The sequence below is a fragment of the Hemitrygon akajei genome, chromosome 10, assembly GCF_048418815.1.
Source record: "Hemitrygon akajei chromosome 10, sHemAka1.3, whole genome shotgun sequence".
NCBI classification, from domain to species: Eukaryota; Metazoa; Chordata; class Chondrichthyes; order Myliobatiformes; family Dasyatidae; genus Hemitrygon; species Hemitrygon akajei.
The window spans coordinates 147,063,845-147,085,290 of NC_133133.1; the positions used below are offsets into that span (position 1 = coordinate 147,063,845).

Genomic DNA, 21,446 nt, shown 5'->3' on the forward strand with positions numbered 1-21,446 from the left:
CATTTTTGATTATTGATAGATTTTTTAAAAATGTCTTACAACGATGTTGCTTACTGAATTACCCATATTGTGTTTAGTTACAGTAGTCCTAAACTGGAACATCTGATAATTCCCATTGGAGCTGTGTCCAAAGAGCTGCCACTTACTGGCACCATCTTGGGATAACAACAGCATGAGGAGCAATACATCAAAATAAGCAGAACCTCGAAAGGTAATAATCTCTAAATTCTCACCTGAGCCTCATGAAAACAAAACAAGGAGCACTAACAGAAATAAACAAGCATAATCTGATAGCCATGGCTGCAGGATGATGTTGATTCGGACTTAAATATTTTAAAAAGACAGCAAAATTTGGAGAAGTCTGTTAATTAAAGATGGTTTTTGTTCAATAAAAAGGATTGTCCTAAGTTTGAGAAAGTAGAATATAGAAGCAGGTGGGGTAGAGACAAGTAATAATAAAAACAGGAAATCATTTGTGAGAGTGGTGTGGCAATCCCCTAAAAGTAACCAAATGGCACCACAGAGTATAAAGAAAGAAATAATGGAGCTTAACAGAAAGGTAGTCTAGATGAAAAGTTCTTTGTGATGTCTTCTTATTCAGGAGTTAATGAGAGACCAAGTTATAGCTGATTTGGGATTGTGCAGTAAGATGGAATTAATTAATAATGGTATAATGAATGTCCTGCTAAATACTAGTCATAACAATTTCATTAAATTTTACAGTCCTTTTAAGGGTGAGAAGAAAGGGTCCAAGACCATTATTTTAAAATTAAGTAAGAACAATTAAGAGGATAGAACAGCTAAAATGAACTGGCTAATTAGGTTAAGAGATTAGTCAGTGGAGGAGTTGCACACAGATAAAGAGTTCTTCCTGAAAACACATATTAGCTGCATTCCACCATGAGAAAAAAAATCCCATGGAACTGACCTACCACCTACGCTTAAGAAAAAGTTAGAGATTGCAGCAATATTAAAGAAAATATAGAGCAGCTAGGAAGATAGGTGATGCACTGGCTTTAATTTTCCAGAATTCTTTAGATATAGTAATGGTTCCATCAGATTGAAAAACGAAACTCCTTTGTTCAAAATTGGACAGACACAGAGCAATTAGCTTAGCATAGAGTAAAAAGTTCAAAGCTATTACAGCAACGTATTTGAAAAAGTTCTATCAGACCGCCAACATGATTCTGTGGAGCTCTTTGAAGAAGTAAGATGTGCTGCATATACAGGAGAGAGAACCTGTGGATACATTATCTTTTATTTCTAAAATGCATCTTAAAAAGTGTTGAATCAAAGGCTATTGCTGAAAATAAAAGATCACGGGAGACAAAATTGGATTTGATACAACAGAGCAATTGGAACAGATAGAATGGTTAGTCACAGGAAACTAATAATAGGATTATTTATGTTTCAGTTATAAAGGGTATTGGTAAGACCACTTCTGGAGTACTGCGCGTATCTTCTTATTTAAAGGATACTAACGTGTTGGACGCAATTCAAAAATGGTTTACTAGATTAATATCTGGAGTGTGCAGATCTTGCGAAGCAAGACTGCACAGGTTAGGCTTCCATTTCCTACTTAGAAAAGTGGGAGGGAACTTGATTTAAATATAAACAACCCTAAAGAGTCTTGATCAACACACACAAAATGCAGGAGGAACTCAGCAACTCAGCCAGCATCTATGGAGGGGAATAAAGAGTTAACATTTCAGCTGAGATCTTTCACCAGAACTTAAAAGGAAGGAGGAAGAAGCCAGTATAGGAAACCAAGGGGTCATCAGAGGATGGACATGCAAATTGCTCAATTAGAACACAGATTAGGCAACATTATTTCTTGAGGGTCATAAATCTTTGGAAATATTTTTGAAGGGAAATGGAAGCAGAAGTTTTGAATGTTTTGCAAAAAAGCTGGATACTTAAGCTAGTGCACGAAAGATTACTGCAGGCAGACTATGTAGCAGAATTGATGTGGCAAGCAGATCAGTTACAGCCTTTTTAAATGCTTGGCTATGAACACCCAGCACAATTGATTACTGAAGAACATCAATGCAAAGAAATGAATACTGGGTTGCTGCTGGCATCACAATGGACCTGATCTCATGTGAATCAGTCAAGAATGGGGTGGTGGTGATCAAGTGGAGGAGAGGGAGAAATACTTAACAGTGCCTTATAATTTTTAAAGTTCAATTGTATTCATATAGCATCCTTAATTATCACCAAGCATCACAAAACGCTTTAGAGCCATAACGTCCTGGGAAAGGTTTCACTGCTAATGTAATGGTTTCTCTGCAGCAGCAATGTCTGGGTTATGACTAGAGATAATGGGGGTTTTGGAATGTGCGGTGTCCAATGATGGGAGGTTTTTCTTTCTTGTGTGCCCTAGAGCAAGGGATTCGCAGGCTTTTGCTTGGCAGAAGATGGAGACAGAAGATGTCAGAACAGAGAGGTCGTTAACTACAGGACGGAGTGGACTTGGAATGGGGTCGGGAGTCAATGACGCCTGGGGGAAATCGAAGGAGAATGAATGAATGGATGGGAAAATCATGAGCTCCAACATGAGCATTACACTGTTTCCTTAAAATGGGCCCTTTTTCTTTTTGTTTTCTTTTCTAACCCTATAGTCAAATTAAGAATTATAAAACTCAATCGTTTAATTGCATATGGTGTACTGTTTATTATTTCGTGGTACTGATTTGTAACAGGGGAAAATATCACGCAACATCCACACGAACGAATCTTCCCAGTTCAGCGGGGGCGGTGACTGTCTTCCCCTAGACTAACGCAGCCTGCCAAACCACGGGGTGACAGAGCCAACAAAATACAATTCACATTTGTAATATTGAATGTTATGTTTTCAACAAGAGTACCATAAGCTTGTACAAACAATTGTGAAATGTCCAGAAAGCTGATTAAGCAGTGTTGGTTACCAGTACATTGAGAAAGCATTACTATGGGTGACTGAACCTCATCTGAAACATAAATGTTTAAATGAGAATATTGTCAATAATCAAGTTTGCACATTCTAAAATCTTTTGTTCGCTGTGATCTACAGACATTTTCTTTATGGAATACCTATTCAAATGCCACACTCATTTTGCTGAGTGCAGGTGTCAGTGTTTCCAGCTGCCTCAGCTCAAATCAAATCAATTTTCTAATCAGGCCTTAAAATGACACTAGCCCTTTACTTCTACATGTGAAACATCCAAATATCTGTTTCGATCGATTTTATTTCCCTTATTTTATACTTGTAACTTTGGAGTTTGGTACACTTAAATCAAAGAAGACAGCATTTATGGTAAAAAAAAAATTATACAACGGTCCAGCAATGTGCTCTCTTAGTCCTCAAAATGGCTGGAAAAGAATAGTTCATTTCAGAATCAGAATCAAAATCCGGTTTATTATCACTGGCATGTGACGTGAAATTTGTTAACTTAGCAGCAGAAGTTCAATGCAATACATAACCTAGCAGAGAAAAAATAAATAAAATAAAACATAATAAATAAACAAGCAAATCAGTTATGTATATTAAAGATTTTTTTAATGTGCAAAAACAGAAAAACCATATATTTAAAAAAAAGTGAGGTAGTGTTCAAAGCTTTAATGTGCATTTAGGAATCAGATGGCAGAGGGGAAGAAGCTGTTCCTGAATCGCTGAGTGTGTGCCTTCAGGCTTCTGTACCTCTTACCTGATGGTAACAGTAAGAAAAGGGCATGCCCTGGGTGCTCGGTCCTTAAAAATGGATGCTGTCTTTCTGAGACACCACTCCCTAAAGATGTTCTATGTAATTTGTAGGCTAGTACCCAAGATGCAGCTGACTAGATTCACAACCTTCTACAGCTTCTTTCGGTCCTGTGTAATAGCCCCTCCATACCAGACAGTGATGCAGCCTGTCAGAATGCTCTCCACGGTACAACTAGAAGTTTTTGAGTGTATTTGCTGACATGCCAAATCTCTTCAAATTCCTAATAAAGTACAGCCACTGTCTTGGCTTCTTTATAACTACATCGATACATTGGGACCAGGTTAGATCCTCAGAGATCGACACCCAGGAAAGGTATTTGAAAGGTATATAATAAGCAGAAACCCTAACATGAAATACCACTTCAGAATCCTGCTCACAAAATAACACAAGGTTGCAGCTGTACTGTTTATGTCACAAAGTGTTGTATGGCATGGAAAATGTACAGAAGTAACTTAATTGGAGGCAAGTCCAGTATGTAAAAGCATGCACAATTAAACAACTTAGCTTACATTTGAAAAAAGTTTTATTGACACTTACTTTTTCATAAGCTCTGTAATCCTTTGACACTCCGCTTTTTCATAGAACCAGATCCCATAGATAGAAACTAAAATTAAAAATAAAGCCTGCATTGGATAATGTAACTAGACTGTTTATTTTTCATTTTCCCCTACTTAGTTCAGTGGCAATGCTCACATTAAAATCATATCACAGTAAATGCTGAAAATGAACATTACAAATCACTAGTACTGAAATAATATTTTGTCAGCAAGGAGATTGCAGTGATATTGTTCTACACAACTGTGCAGGAAGATATGTCAGTTTCTTCACTAGCAAACATCTCAGAAAAACTTGTTTTATTTCAAAACGTGAATAACTTACAGAAAGTGGATAATATTATCCACCTCTCTCAAAATTTGTTTTGTTAAAAGAACAGGCCTCAAAACTGACATAATTCACCATCTTATTGTTGAAACCAAACATCACTGAATGTTCAGGGATTTAATTGGGAATAGTTTTATTTTCTACAGAAAGAAAACCTGCTCCATTTCTTATAGCTCATCTGTCAAGCAAATTAAGCAACTTATCAAAGACCAGCACAAACACATTAACTTCAACCACCAGGAATGGTGCAGAGGGTACACTGGGCAGGTTCTGGACAAGAGTATTTCGATCCCTAGTATGATCAACAAGCTTAAAATGTACCCTTCAATGCATTAATGAAAATTATTGCATACTTCCTTTGAAAAGTAATGTAACCTATACTGCATGTGGTATAACCAAATACCTCTCCACCCATTTTCCAAAAACAAATTTATTTGAACAATTTCCCATGAATGTTATGACAGACCTGTATGACTGAAATTGCAAATAACTGGATGTCAGATGGTTCTATAGATGGCATATACACCATCTAAAATGTACTCATTGCACTCTTAATGAGCATTAACATGCCACACCAAATTTGTTAAAGAATTTATTTTATTCTTAAATGGCAGAATGGTACCTACTTCCAATTTTTCTAATTCGCTGATACAATCATTAATCCAATGAAAGTTCTACACCAACATCAAAAATTAAGATTAAATGTTTTACTTCAGTATTTATATAAACTGGATACTATAACAGCATTATTGGGATTTGTGTAGAAGTCAATATCAGAGGTTTTAGATCAACTGATGAACAAGTTCTATTATTGTTCACAATAAAGGCAATCTCTGATATCTTGCACCTTTACTTAATCTCAACATTCTTCCAAATTTAAAACAAGAGTAATGATGTCATTTTGTTGCTACAGATTACGTTTTATATTAACCAATCCATTATTTAAAAACTCATGCTTAAATTGCAGCCACCATATTAATACCAAGGAATGCGCATTTCATTTTGTAAATGAGTACACCATATATCAGAACGCACACTCCAGGTCTCTTCCTATTTTACAATACAAAGTCTGAATCCAAATTATAAAAATCAATCATGTAGTGATTTTTCAAAAGAAATTAGAAAGTCCGTATCACTGGGTTGTACACATTGATATAAATGATATCAGCAGAGCAAGTGACGAGGCCCTGCAGAATGGGTACAGGGAGTTAGGAAAGAAATTAAAATGCAGGACCTTGAGGGTAGTGATCGCTGAATTACTTCTGGTGCCACATGCTAGTGAGTCCAGCAATAAAAACCAAAATCAGATGAATGTGATGCTCAAGAGCTGGTGCAGGGAGCAGGAATTCCAGTTATTGAATCACTGGGATGTCTTGCTGGGTAGAGGTGATCTCAACAAAGAGGATGGGTGCACTTAAGCCTGAGGGGTACCAAAATCACAGTGAGGAAATTCACACTTGCCAGTAAGGAAGATTTAAAATACATTTGCAGGGGAAGATGAGAAGAATGGGTACATGCAGCAATCAAACAGTGTAAACTAGCAGGACAGCTGTGATTTTACAGTAAAACAACAAAACTGCTTTAAATTTAATCTATTTCAATACATGTAACCTAACAGGTAAAGTGGATGAACCAAGGTGTGGATTACTGCAAGGGGCTTTAATATTATGGCCTTAACAGGTATTGACTGAGAGAAGGGCAGATCAATGTTCTGGGGTACTGATGACTTGGGCACAATAGACAGACAATGTAAAGGGGTACTTCCTTTTTTTATTAGGAGGATTTAAAAGCAGTGCTTAGAGAGGATACACTTGAAGGAACCTTTAAAAGAAAGAGGATGATCACCTTCGTAGGGTGCTATTATAGAATCCTGAGATTGCATGTAATTGTGAAAATAGGATAGAGTTAGTGAAATATTGCAATCTTCCCAGTAATAACTAACCCTCTCAGAGTACGAAGGGCCTGGATGGGCAGAATTATGCTATATCCATGATAGTTTCCTTGCACAACATAAAGTCATGGAAAAGTACAGCGTAAAAACAGACCCAAGGCCCATCTAGTCTATGCTGAACCATTTAAACTGCCAATTCACATCAACTTGCAACAGGAGCCCTCCATACCCCTACCATCCATGCACCTATCCAAACTTCTCTTAAACATTAAAATCAAGCTTCACATGCACCACTTGGGCCGGCAGCTCACGTCACACTCTTACTAACATCTGAGTGAAGTTTCCCCATCATGTTCCCCTTAAAATTTTCATCTTTCATCCTTAACCCATGACCTCTAAATATAGTTCCATCCAACCTCAGTAGAAAAAGCCTGTTTGCATTTACCCTATCTATATCCCTAATAATTATGTATACCTCTATAAAAATCTCTCCTCAATACTCTACATTTCAAGGAAGAAAGTCCTAACCTATTCAGTCTTTCCTTATAACTCAAGTCCTCCAATTCCAGCAACATCCTTGTTAATTTTCTATTTACTCTTTCAACCTTGTTTACATCTTTCCTGTAGGTGACCAAATACTGCACACAATACTTTAATTAAGCCTCACCAATATCTTAAACAACTTCAACAAAACATCCCATCCTGCACTCAATACTTTGATTTATGAAAGTAAATGTGCCAAAAGCTTTCTTTCGACCCCTAACTACTTGCAATGACACTTTCAAATGATCTCCAGATCCTTTTGTTCTATTGCACTCCTCAGTGCCCTACTATTCACTGTGCAACACCTCACACTTGTCCGCATTAAATTCCTTCTGCGCTTTTTCAGCCCATTTTTCCCAACTAGTCCAGATCCCACTGTAAGCTCCGATAGTCATCCTCACTGGCTACTACACCACCAACCTTGGTGTCATCCAACAAATTTCTGGATCCAATTAACCACATCATCATACAGCATATAAATTAATATAGATGGCAAACCACAATGAACCCAACATTGATCACTGCAGTACTCCACATGCACAGGCCTCCAGAGAGGCAACCATCTACTATCACTCACTGGTTTCTCTCACAAAGCCAAAGTCTAATCCAGTTTACTACCTCATCTTGAATGCCGAGCAACTGAATCTTTTTGACGAACTTCCCAAGTTGGACTTTGTCAAATGTCTTTTTGAAGTCCATGTACACAGCATCCACTGCCTTCCCTTCTGGTAATTTCCTCAAAAAACTCTACGTAAGATTGGTTTGCCACGATCTACCATGCACGAAGCCATTCTAACTATCTCTAATTAGTCCATGTCTATCCAAATACATATCTGGTCTCCTCCAATAACTTCCCCACTACTGATATCAGTCCCACTAGCCTATAAATTCCTGGTGTATTTTTAGAGCTTAAACAGAGGAACAACACTGGCTATCATTCTACAGTACCTCTTCTGTTGCTAAGGGTGATTTAAGTATCTCTGCTAGGGCCCCTGCAGTTACTGCACTTGCCTCTCACAAGGTCCCTTGTCAGGCCAAGGGGTTTTGTCCTCCCTAATTTGCCTCAAGACAACGAACACCTCAACCTCTGTTAACTGTATAGAACCTCTGAAGTCAGTGCTGATTTGCCTCACCTCTACAGACTTTGTGTCTGTCTCCTGAGTAAATACAGATGCAAACAAATCCCTTTAAGATCTCCCTCACCTCTTTTGGCTCCAGGCATGGATTACCATTTTGTCCTTCCAGAGGACCAATTTTATCCCTTGAACACCTTTTGTTTTAACATATCTGTATCTTGGGATTTTCCTTCACCTTGTTTGCTAGGACTATATCATGCCTTATTCTACCCCTTTGTTTCATAACTGTTCTCTTGCATTTCTTATACTCCTTAAGTATCTCATTTGTTTCTACCTGCCTATACCTGCTATGCACCTCCTTTTTTCCCCTTAACCAGGACCTCAATATCTCTTGAAAACCAAGGTTCCCTAACCTTGTTATCTTTACATTTTATTCTGACAGTTACATACAAGCTTTGTACTCTCAAAATTTCACTTTTGAAGGCCTCCCACTTACCAAGTACACCTTTGCCAGAAATCAGCCTGTCCCAATCCACACCAGCCAGATGCTTTCTGATACCATCAAAACTGACCTTTCTCCAATTTAGAATCCCAACTCACAGACCAGACCTATTTTTTTGTATATTTACTTTGAAACTAATAGCATTATGATCACTAGATAAAAAGTGTTCCTTACACAAATGTCTGACACTTGCCCTGTCTCAGTCCCTAATAGCCGATCAAGTATCACATGCTCTTTTGGTGGGACTTCTACTGATCAAGGAAATTTTCCTGAACACATTTGACAAACTCTATCCCATTTAGTCCTTTTACAGAAGACGAGTCCAAGTCAATATGTGGAAAGTTAAAATCACCACTATAATAACTCATGTTTCTTGCAATAGTCTGTGATCTCTTTACAAATTTGTTCCTCTAAATCCCACAGACTGTTGGGTGGTCTGTTATATAGCCCCAATAACACAGTCATACCTTTCTTATTCCTCAGATCCACCCATAATGCCTCATTAGACGAGTTCTCTAGTCTGCTCTGGCTGAGCACTTAGATGTGATTTTCTCTGAACAGTAATGCCACTCCTCGTCATTTAAACCTCTCACCCCACTGTCAATTCTAAAACAATGGAACCCCAGAATATGGAGCTGCCTGTCCTGTTCCTCCTGCAACCAAGTCTCACTAATGGCTAAAATATCATAATTTCATGAGCTGATCTATGCCCTGAGCTTACCCGCCTTTCCTACAATACTTCATTCATTGAAATATACGTGGCTCAGAACATTAGTCACACCATGCTCAACCTTTTGATTCCTGTCCTTGTTTGAGGTCTGAGCAACATCTGTCTCCACAACCTCTCCAATATCTATCTACTCTGGCACTCTGGTTCCAATCCCCCTGCAACTCGATTTTAACCCCTGCCCCCCATGCAAACCTTCCCACTAGGCTATTAGTCCCTCTCTCTAGTTCAGGTGCAAACCATCTCTTCTGTACAGGTCCTACCTTCCCTGAAAGAGAACCTAGTTATCCCAAAAACCTGATGCCCACCTTCCTACCCTATTGCCTTAGCCACGTGTTAATCTGTACGATCTTCCTATTTGTGGCCTCACTATCAAGTGGCAAGGGTACCAATCCTGAGATCACAACCCAGGACGTCCTGCCCTTTAACTTAGTACCTAACTCCCTGAACTCACTTTGCAGAACCTTGCCACTCTTCCTACACGTCACTGGTACGTACATGGACCATGATCTCTGGCTGTTCAACCTCCCACTTCAGAATGGTGAGGTGATCGATCCGAGATGTCCCAGACCCTGGCACCCAGGAGGCAAGATACCATCTGGGAATCTCGTTCTTGTACAAAGAACCTCCTTTTTGTTTCCCTAACTAACAAATCCCCCATCACCACAGCTAGCTTCTTCTCCTCCCTTCCCTTCTGAGTCACATAGCAGACTCAGTGCCACAGATCTGACTGCTGTGACTTCCCTCTGCTACGTCATCCCCTCCCCCCAACAGTATCCAAAGTAGTGTATCTGTTATTGAGGGGAACAGCCACAGGGATACTCTGCACTGACTCCTTAACTCCTTTCCCCTTCCTGACTGTCACCCAATTTCCTGTGTCCTGCACCCTGGGTGTAACTACCTCTCAATACATCCTATCTATCACCCCTTCAGCCTTCTGAATGATTCAGAGTTCATCCAGTTCCAGCTCCAACTCCTTAGCATGGACTGTTAGAAGCTGCAGCTGGATGCACTTCTCGTAGGTGCAATCATGGACACTAAAGGTCTCCCTGCCTTCCCACATTCCACAAGAGGAACATTCAATTATCCTGCCAGGCATCTCTACTGTTCTAACTGAGCAAATATAAAGAAGGTAAAACAAACATATAAAACCAACTTGGGAAAGAGCAATACTGGACCTTGTTAGATAGGGTGGGTCTAGTAGCTAAAGTGATAGTTGGAAAGCTCTCTGTAACCACAATTCTATATTACTTTTAAAGTAGTTATGGAAAAAAAAGAGAGGGTACACAAGTTAAAAGTGCTGAACTGGAGCAGCGCCAACTTTAAGTGCATTGGGCAGAATCTAGCTGAGACTAACTAGGCAACGCTCTTCGAGGCAAATAGAAGATTTTCAGAAGTATCATTTAAGAGTCTCAGAACTGCATTCTAGTTTGGGTGAAGAGTAGACAGACCAAGTTCAGTGAATCCTGGCTGATGAGAGATAAAGACCCTGGTTAGGAAAAAGGAAGACTACATATTTTTCCAGCAGCTGGGTATAAAACGTTTTAAGAGTAGGTTTTACAGGGAAATCAGGAGGGCAAAAAGAGGGTATGAGATTAATTTGGCAGTAAGTAGGATTAAAAATAATCCAAAAAGGTTCTTCAGTTACAAACAGTAAAACTGTGACTAGGGAAAGACCAAGTCTTCTTAAAGACCATTAGGGCCACCTATCTGTGGAGCTGCAAGAGATGGCTGAGATTTTTAATGTCTGTTTCTCCTCTGTTTACTAAGGAGAATAACATGAATTCCAAAGAAACTGGGGTAATAAGTAGTGAGGTTTTGGATCATATGCTTATTACAAGGAGTCATTTGCAGTCTCAAAGCACGTTAAGCTAGGCAAATCCCAGAGCCTGACCAAGTGCAGCCACCAGGAATTATGGATGCCAGGGAAGAAACTGCAAAGGCTCCTTTAGAAATACTTGTAATCTTTACGCACCCTCTAGTCTTCTGAATCTTCACCAATAGCTAATAGTGTTCCCATGTTCAAGAAGGGTAGCAAGGATAGGTCAGTGAACCTTATATCAGTTTTAGGAAACTCAATAGAAGGAATTCTGAAGGAGAAGATCTATAATCACATCATGGTCAGGAATAGTCAGCATGGTTATACGCATGGGAGGTCGTAATTTCCAATGAATCTCTTATTAGAGTTTTGAAACACTGTAAGGGATAGGTTGAAGTTAAGACCGTGCAAGTTGTCTTATATTGAAACTGACAAAGTCCCACATGAAAGGTTGATCTGGAAGATTCAGGGGAAGCTAGCAATGATGGGAGGTAGTGGGGGTGGATAAATATGAATGTGGTATTATTAGAAAATTTTCTGATTATGCTAAACTAGGAGTCCTGTTGATAGTGAAGCAGGTTACAGCAAAATGCAGAGATCTTGATCAATGACAAATGAATTTCAACTTGGATAAGTGTGAGGTTAGGCATTTTGGACAGTAGCAAGCAATGTAAGACGTACAGTGAATGGCAGGATCAGAGGGATCTGGAAGTCCAAGTGGAAAGTTCACTACAAAAGCCACACAAGTAGACAAGGTGCCGAAGGTGTGCGGTATGCCGGCCTTCATCATCAGGGATTGAGTCAGGATCAAAGGCATTATGTGAGGCTGCTCGAGGTTTTGTATATAGTTTTGGTTACCTTGTTGTAGGAAAGACATGGTCTGCCTCCTATCACAAAGCAATTTGACTTCCATTTGCCAGCGTAGCTTGCATCCTCTGGGCCTTAAACTTCTGGGCTAGTCTACCATGCAGGACTGTGTCAAAAGCTTTAATAAAGCCCATGTAAACCTTATCTGCTGATCTTCCTTTATCAATTTTCTTAGCTCCTCAAAATAAACACTCAGATTTATGAGACATGACATCCCCTGCACAAAACTACGCTGACAACTGTTCAGCTTCTGACATATAGTTCTTAATACTCAGAATATAGTTCCTGTTGCTCAGCCTTCTTCATTAGAATCCCTAACAGTAACGTAAGCCTCAACAGCATGTTATTTCCAAAATTACTCAAGCACACTAATGCACCAGAAAGCCCAGTATCAGTAGCTCATCATTAATATACAATTGGACACTCTCTACAAAAGACTATTACATGCACAAGTCTGTAATTGGAACCTTGATGCAGAGAACATCACTCTGTGGGCATGTTGATTCGTGTGGCAATTCTATTTCATCTCTCATTCAACACTCATTCTGTCCTAATGCAAAAATATCTATTTTAATGGCTTACTCCATAAAATTACCTAAAACACTTTCTAAAATTAAATGCATTGGTGCACACTTCCTCTATATGAAAAATGACTTTAGGTGTTCTGGAATACAGATGTATAATAACTTGCTTTGTTTTGTATGCAAACAAGATAAAATCTGCATATGCTAGAAATCCAAGCAACACCCACACAAAATGCTAGAGGAACTCAGCAGGCCAGGAAGCATCTATGGAAAAGAGTACAGTTGATGTACTCAACTGTACCAAAAGGGTACAGTTTGGACCAAAACCCTTCAGCAGGACTGAGAAAAAAGATAAGTAGATTTAAAAGGTGGGGGAGGGCAGGGAGAGACACAAGATGATAGGGGAAACTAAGAGGGGGAGGGGTAGAGCTGGGAAGCTGATTGGTGAAAGAAATACACAGCTAGAGAAGGGAGACTATAATAGGAGAGGACAGAAGGCCATGGAAGAAAAAGAGAGGTGATATGGGGGGGGGGGGGATTACTGGAAGTTCAAGAAATCAATGTTTATGCCATCAGTTTGGAGGCTACCCAGACAGAATACAAGGTGTTGTTCCTCCAGCCTGAGTGTGGCTTCATCACGACAGTAGAGGAGGCCATGTATTAGCATATCGGAATGGGAATAGGAAGTGGAATTATAATGGGTGACGACTTGGAGATCCTGTTTCTTCTGGTGGACGGAGCGTAGGTGCTCGGCGAAGCAGTCTCCCAACCTGCGTCAGGTCTCACCATATATACTTTGTATGCAGTTTTCTTTTTGCTCCTCCTGCCTCCATCTTTAAACTAGAAATGCATGGGATGCTTTAATAGTTCATTATAGGATCATGACATGAATGTTTGGAGAATTTTATAATCTAAGTAGGCATGTAATTCAGGCATTACTGCAGATTTTATCTTTGCTCCCTCTTAATGGGCTGAGGGCCTGGTATCAATATGTCAGCAGTGACGCAGACATGCAAGCCACATGGTAAATCTCTGGTGCAGATGATGACAGCATAAATAGCCACTGTCCCTTTTCACTTTCTGCTCTTTGGAGGAATGCATCAGAAACAATAATTAAAGAGCATTCTCACATGGTATGCTCCTTTGCCATGGTAAATACTGGAGTTAAAAGAAATTTCACACATCTGACATTGATACCAATTTTCACTGAATTTCTACATTCTCAATGAAGATAAATCAGCGCCTAGAAAAACAATATGCTTCAAACGGTTGTTCAAAAGGCTTCCAAACAATTGCCCAGCCAAGCAATGCAAGCAATTGATGCCAAGTACAAAGGTATAACTGTGAAGGAAACCCAGCTGAACTGCTTCTACACTTGTCCAGGAGGTAAGATTTTCTCTTTGTGGGGGAGCAAAAAAAAGTAAAATATCATTCTACATTTTCTTTTAAATTGCAACTTAGAGTTGGGTATAAAATACAATGCTCACCGACTCTGTGTCGTTATTGCAGCGCTGCGTGTAGCACACCGCTACAATTTGTTATTTACAAGTTCTGTCAGTGATTAAATTGAAATGATAATGCTTCAAGTTCTTGAGTAGTGATATTCCTATTCTTAGGAAATATGCTTTGTTATGATAATTAAGCAAAAGAAAATTTATAATATTTTATTAAAATTCAATATAGACTACTATGTTTGGCTGTTTAAATTTACTGAGTACTACAGTAAATACCTACAGGAAATAATGAGAATGATCAGATTTATCTCAATTTCTTTAAAACTGAGTAGTTTTTAAAAGCTTATATTATAATATTGCTTAAATGTTTCTACAAAATTACTCTTCACAGCAGATCACAAAGTTTCATAATGAAAGCAAAAAAAAACAAAGCATAATGCTGCATCAGATCTTTCATGAGTTACTTAAAGTATACTTTAAAATCTCGCCATACCTTTTTATGGTTAATTCATTTAAGTAAAATCTGCTTAAGAACTGGGAAAAAAATGCACCATACAGTGTATTCCTTTTACTTCAGATAAAACTGCAACAACTAGAACCAAGAATGAAGGCTGAGTAAGACTGCATTTACTGTGCATACAACCTGAAGATGTTTCAGATTATTTAATGGCTAATGAGACAATTTTAATAATGTGTTACTGTTATGATACAAGTAATTTAGCAGTTAAGCAACTCTGAAATAGTGATAACCTTATCTGCTTTTGGCTGTTGGTTAAGGCAGGATACAAAGAGAATATCTATGCTACAATGTCATCAATGCAAAGGGATCTTTCAGAGACTGGCAGGCCTTGGAGTTAAATTTCACTCAAAAAGTAGAACCCCGATCAGGGCAGTTCTTCTTTCAGTATTCCAAACAACTATTAATGTGTTACCTTTGCACCAAATCTTGTCAGGAGCTAAAACCACAGCATTCTGACTTAGCGACAAGAATTCTACCATTCAGTTCAAATGTTGATAATGATAGGATTTACCTATTAAAGTTCTAAATTTTATGTTTTTTGCAAATACTGACTCATACAGGTTAACTTGGAGTTGCAATCTGTATTAAAGGCTTACATAAAAGGCTGTAATTTTTTAGCTTTACCTGAAAAACAAAGCTAGGTGGGAAGTGAGTTCTGCAAAGACAAGAATCAGTAAAGGAACATGGTTTAAGTGATTAGTCAGAAACTTACAAACCATATACAATCATTTGAACTGAATTAAAGGAGACCAGGGAGATTTAATGAAATGGTAAATGGGATGAAAAGTGGCGGAAAATTTAGTTACAATAAATGTGAAGCAATTAGCGTTGAGAATACTAATGAGACTAGAAGTTAGACCATGAGGTTCTAGAAGTGCTGTACAACAGAGGGACCCTGGTGTTTAAGTCCAAAAATCCTTGAAGGTGGCAGTGCAAGTTGATAATGTGATTAAGATAGCATATGAATGCTAGTCTTCATCAGTGGAGACACTGAATACAAGAACAAGGAAGTTACACTTCAACATTATAAAACATGGGGCAGACGTTAGTTGAAGTACTGCTTGCAGTTACGGTCACTACACTATAAGAAAATTGATATAGCACCAGAGAGGCAGAGGAGATTTATCAAGTTGTTGCCTAGGATGTGGCCTTTTAGTTATGCACTTGAATGCACCTAGGCTATGAAGGCAAGGGCTAAATGCAGATAGGTGCTCACTAGTTGGACTGAATGGCTTGTTTCCATGCGGTATCACTCCATGAAAGTCTGTGCTTCTAGACATGGTAAGAAAAAAACAAACCAAGCTTTCAGAGACTTACACCACATGATTCTAAGACCCAGAAGGAGTGAAGGTCATATGGACCCTCAAATTCACACCATTTGGTTAAAATCATGTGTAATCCTATATATCAATTTTACTTATCTAACTGTAATAAATTTTGATAAACAAAATGTTTATATGTTCAGTATTATGAGACTGCAGACTTTACTGAGAAGACATGACAAATCAATCCACTTCTGTCTCCACTTTTCATTTCGAAATGTGCAACTTCACTCATGCAGCTGAAACCAGATTAACTGAGTGCAGATTGGTAATTGAATTTGGAACCTCCCTAAAACATTACTATAAAATAATTTCACTTCTAAACCATTGGAAGAAATAATCTTATATACTTGAGTTAATTTTAGTAAACATACAACTCAGTATGTTTACTCAGTATGTAGTATACAACTCAACAAGTCCAAGTAATTTGCCTTTGGAAAATCTCATCATATTTTGATTGTTCTTATCAGTGGTAACTGATATTCAGAGATTTGGTGCCAGTAATGTCACTGAATACAAAAAGTAGTGGTTTTGCTTCAATCCCTCCAAACTTCTTGGCTCCCTTTACAAATGGATCCATCCACTCATCACCAACCTCAATCAATACAGATCAGTAACAGCATCTACTCCTCACTGATCAACACAAGTGTACCGCATGTCTGTCTGCTTAGCCCCCAGCTCTACTTGCTTTACCCCCATGACCACATGATTAAGCATAATTCCAGTCCCACCTATAATTTGCTGACAACACCACTGTGCTGTTAGCCAAATAGTGGGTGCTGATGAGTCAGTGTACAGAAATTAGATAAAACAACTTGTTGGGTGGTGATGTGATAACAACCTCAATAGCAATGTCAATAAAACAAGTTAATCATTGATTTCACAAAGGGAAGTCAGGAAATCATGTGCCAGCTCTCATTACCAGGTTATCAGCTTCAAATTCCCAGGTGTTAACATCTTGGGTGACCTGCCCTCGACCTTAACACATTGATGCAATTATGTATGTGTGCCAGCACCTCTACTTTCCAGCTTCTACAGGTGCACTTTTGAAAATATCCTGAATGGTTGCATCATTGCATCAAGGCCTGGTATGGCTATTCTAATGCACAGGAATGGAAGGGGCGAGAGTGAACAATGGACACAGCCCTCCCCACCATATGCTGCATCCCTCGCCAAGAATCCCCACCATCTGGCTTCTGCTGCCTTCTCGATGTTACCATCAGACAGGAGATAAAGAAGCTTGAATCTCTACACCAGCAGGGTCAAGGACAGCTACTTTCCTACATCCATCAGGTCTTGAAATGACCCTCACAATCCCAATTCTACATCAGGAATGGAAGATTATGGACCTGTCTCTTCCTTTTCCGGTTCTTCATTGTCTTGTATAATTTATCTGATACATGTGCCTGAGATAGTGATGACATCACTATATATGTGGACATGATGGTAAATTTGATTTGACTCGATTATTTTGTTAGAAAAGTCAATGCCTGTGCTTTTGATGTATAAGTGGTACTTGCCATTAACCATTTCAAACTTCATCAAAGTTGATCCAGGTGGAGACTGACTGCTACTCTAGGTTTCATTCATAACTCCCCAGATTAGCTCATCTGTGAGCATTCCCACCTAAATGTATAGTGGAAGGAAGATTGTTTACTCTATAAGATGTTTGGGCCTGGGACACAGCTCATACTTATTTCAAGGAACTATATAACAGTTTATCTAAGGCTACAGCAGGATATAGGTCAGATAAAAAATTAATTGCAATGTTGGCAGAAGGAATTTAATCCTGACATGTGAGATGATTCATTTTGGGAAGTCAAATAGCAGCAAGATACAACAAAGAACAGGCTCTTTATCTCACAATGTTGTGCCGATACAGCCAAAAATAAGAAAAAAAACAAAAAGTAATCCCTCCTACCTACACAGTGTCCACATTCCTCCATCTTCCTCACATTCATGTGGAATATATATTTGCCTCTACCACTATACCAGGCAGCACATTCCAGCCATCCACCACCCTGAGTAAAAAGCTTACCCCTCACATCCCCTCTGAACCTACTCTCTCTCACTTTCAATGCATACCCTGTGGCATTAGACATTTCTACCTTAGGAAAAAGATACTCCCTGTCTATTCTATCTATGCCTCTCCTAACCTAATAAACCTCAATCAGATCTCTCAGTCTCTGCCACCAGTGAAAACAACCCATATTTGTCCAGCCTCTCATGACAGCACACACCCTCTAAACCAGGCAGCAACCTGGTAAACCAACACATACAAACAAGCTGGATGAACTCAGCAGGTCGGGCAGCATCCATTGACTGCTCATTTCAACGGATGCTGCCCGACCTGCTGAGTTCATCCAGCTTGCCTGCATGTGTTTATTTGACCACAGCACCTGCAGTGTACTTTGTGTTAACCTGGTAAACCTCTTCAGCACCCTCTCCAAAGACTCAACATCCTTCCTACGGTGGGGCAATACTCCAGATGTAGCCTAAACAGAGTCCTATTAAGTTGCAACATAACCTCTTGACTTTTGAACTCAGTGCCTCAACTAATAAGAAACAAGCATTCCATAAGCCTTTTTAACCATCCTAATGACCTGTGTAGCCACCTTCAAGAAGCTAAGAACTTGGATACCAAGATCTCTCTGCTCACCAACACTGTTAAGGGTCTTGCCTAACAAGTGTACTGTCTCCTTGCATTTGCATTATCAAGGTGCAATACCTCAAATTTATCTGGGTTAAACCATCAGCCTGATGGCATCAGCGCCGGACTCCGGAGCGAAGGCTCCCGAGTTCGAATCCAAGTCAGGCCACCCCCAAGCACACTTTCCATCCATGCCAGGTTGAGCATTGAGCTAGCCATTTGACCTCATAAAAAATACAAGAGTCGAGTCAGGAACGTTCATATCGTGACCCGGTTAATCCAAAAGGAGACCAATCCTGACACCACGCGCCAGACAAGAATGGCTGACTGACTGGTGCGACACACTAAAAATTTTTTTTTTAAAAAGCCAGATGGATCTCTGCCCATATGTGCAACTGATCTATATTGTGCTGTATTTTTGCCTATCGTCTACACTAACCACAACTCCATCGATCTTGGTATCATCTGCAAACTTACTAACCCGCCCATCTACATTTTCATCCAGGTCATTTATATACGTCACAAATAGCAGAGGTCCTAGCACAGATCCCTGCAGAACACCACTAATTACAGACCTCCAGCTCAAATAATTCCCTTCGATCACTACACTGTTCCTACATGCAAGTCTGTTCTGAATCCAATTAATCAATACGCCGTGACTCCATGCATCCTAATCTTCTGGATTGACTTCATGAGGGACTTGGTCAAACGCCTAACTAAAATGTATACAGTAAAATTGAAAACTTACAGACAAGCAGGGTCACAGTGCAAAATATTGCAAAGATGACTAAGAATATGAAAAAAGATATCCCTTAATACGTGCAAAAACATAGATGAATTAGTTGTGCATATAGATATAAACATAGATGACACATTTGCAATTAAAAGACATAGCTGCAAAGAGACTATGGATGGGAACTAAGTGTTCAATATTTAAGACAGACAGGAAGAGGAAAGGGGTAGAATGGTGTTATTAACTAATGAGGGAATCAATACAATAGTGAGGAAGAATATTTGCTCAGAGAATTCTGGTATGGAATCCACTGTATATCAGATAAATCCAAATTTCACCAAGGGGTTGTACACAATCTCTCAGTAAAGAGGTATAATTAAGATTATGTAGGAAAATTGCATACATCTTTTAATTAGAGTTATATGCAGTAAGGATATAATTACAGTGAGTTTAATTTACATATACAATTATTGGATCGATAGAGATTAATGGGGGAAAGCTATTATAAGCTATAAGAAGAAGTTGAACAATCTTGGATTGTTGTCTGTAGTGCAGGCTTAGAAGGGACGTGCAAATTTATAAGATTATGAGAGGCATAGATAAGGTGGACAATCAAAATCTTTCACCCAGGGTAGTAAAGTCAAATACCAGAGGACATACATTTAAGGTAAGGGGGAGGGGGGGATTTAAAGGAGATATGTAGGACAGGTTTTTTTTGTTAGAAAGAGGGCAATAGGTGAATGGAGCGTGCTGCATGGGTAGCGGAAGAAGCAGATACAAAAGCAAAAGTTGAAAGCAGATAGTGATACTTAAAGGGGCTTTTTAGACAGACTCATGAATTAGTCGGGATGTGGATCATGTGAAGACAGAAGAGATTCAGTTTAATTTGGCATTGTGTTCAGTGTAGACATTATGGGCTGAGGAACCTATTCCTGTGCTATACTGCTTGATGTTCTGACAATCATACTGTGCGGGGTTCTGTGGAGAAGAGGAAACATGCATTAAGATACAGTGTAAGAGTTGATTCCCAGAGTGGGGTCATAACTTTAAATAAAGGAAACAATGAAAGCGCAAGGTACAAGATGATGATTATGGCACATTACATAAAGAGTTGACAGTGGATCCATGGATGAAATACAAGAATTGTTCATTCCCATCTTACAAAAATAAAACAAGAACTGTTCTTTAACCATTGCTTTCAAAAGAAATTAGATTCAAATAAGAAAAACATAAAATTGTCAGGAAAAGCAGCACACTTGAGGCTTGGGAAAAATTTAGAATTCAGAAAAGGAGAACAAAGATTAGTTCAGAAGGGAAAAGTAAAAATAGAGAATAAATTTTCAGGGAAAATGTAAATTGAATGTAAAATATTTATGGGGATATGAAGAGAAAATTATAATTAAAATCAAGTGTAGGTACCTTACAGTCAAAAACAGGGAATCAAAGAAATTCATAACAATTAAATAAATACTTCATTTTGCCTTCACAAAGGACATACAAGACTCCCAGAAACATTTGAAAGCGTATGTAGGATCAATTGAGAAGGGGATACTTACTGAAATCGGAATAGAGAATTGCTGTTAGATAGATTGATAAAACTGAAAGGCCAATGAGTACACAGGGCTTAATAATCTACATCCCAGAATACTCAGAAGTGGTCTTTGAAATAATAGATGCATTACTGGTCATTTTCTAAAAATATAGAGATTCTGCAACAGTTCTAACAGCTTGGCAGATGGTAATCTGATTCAATCAAACGCACCAAAAGTTAATAATATTGCTCAGTTTCACATTCTTAAATGTAAGGTTTCGTTGGTTTGTAAAAAAGTAAGCTATTTAATGTTGAGAATATGAGTAGAGGAAGGAACAACTAAGTGTGGACAGGTTAATAAGTAGACCTACATATATGTCAAAAATATTTAAAATAAACATGAACTAAGATCCTTTGGAATTGAATAATAGATAATGTAATAACATGAGTGAATGAGTAATTAGGGTCAGACTTGGACAACACTTTAAATTCAAATCCAAATGGTTCCAAGGGCTTTGTTATAGTTTTGTTTAATGTATGGAGTTGCCTCATATTCACATTGAGCTCTCTTTATCTTATCTCAAAGTTTGTTAGAGCACAGAATGTTGGCAGAATATTATGACAGTCATTTCCACGGGCTGATCTGAATGTATTCCAGGCAC

General features: G+C 38.7%; 2 protein-coding genes across 10 annotated transcripts in view; one reads left to right on the forward strand and one right to left on the reverse strand.

The window, feature by feature from the left end:
* Positions 1 to 21,446, reverse strand: part of dcp1b (decapping mRNA 1B) — a 65,502-nt gene that overhangs the window by 28,682 nt on the left and 15,374 nt on the right. For all 4 annotated transcript variants that reach the window (XM_073059294.1, XM_073059292.1, XM_073059293.1 and 1 more), the window contains one exon: positions 4,281 to 4,347. In XM_073059294.1, coding sequence (XP_072915395.1) covers positions 4,281 to 4,347 — 67 coding nt within the window. The remainder of the gene's footprint in view (positions 1 to 4,280; positions 4,348 to 21,446) is intronic.
* cacna1c (calcium channel, voltage-dependent, L type, alpha 1C subunit) overlaps positions 13,182 to 21,446 on the forward strand; it is a 737,294-nt gene continuing 729,029 nt past the window's right edge. For 4 of the 6 annotated variants that reach the window (XM_073059283.1, XM_073059285.1, XM_073059284.1 and 1 more), the window contains exon 1: positions 13,187 to 13,960. In XM_073059283.1, the coding sequence (XP_072915384.1) occupies positions 13,831 to 13,960 (130 nt within the window). In that variant the 5' untranslated portion in view covers positions 13,187 to 13,830. Of the gene's footprint in view, positions 13,961 to 21,446 lie in introns of all 6 variants that reach the window. The other 2 variants (XR_012100621.1, XM_073059289.1) reach the window with 2 other exon arrangements.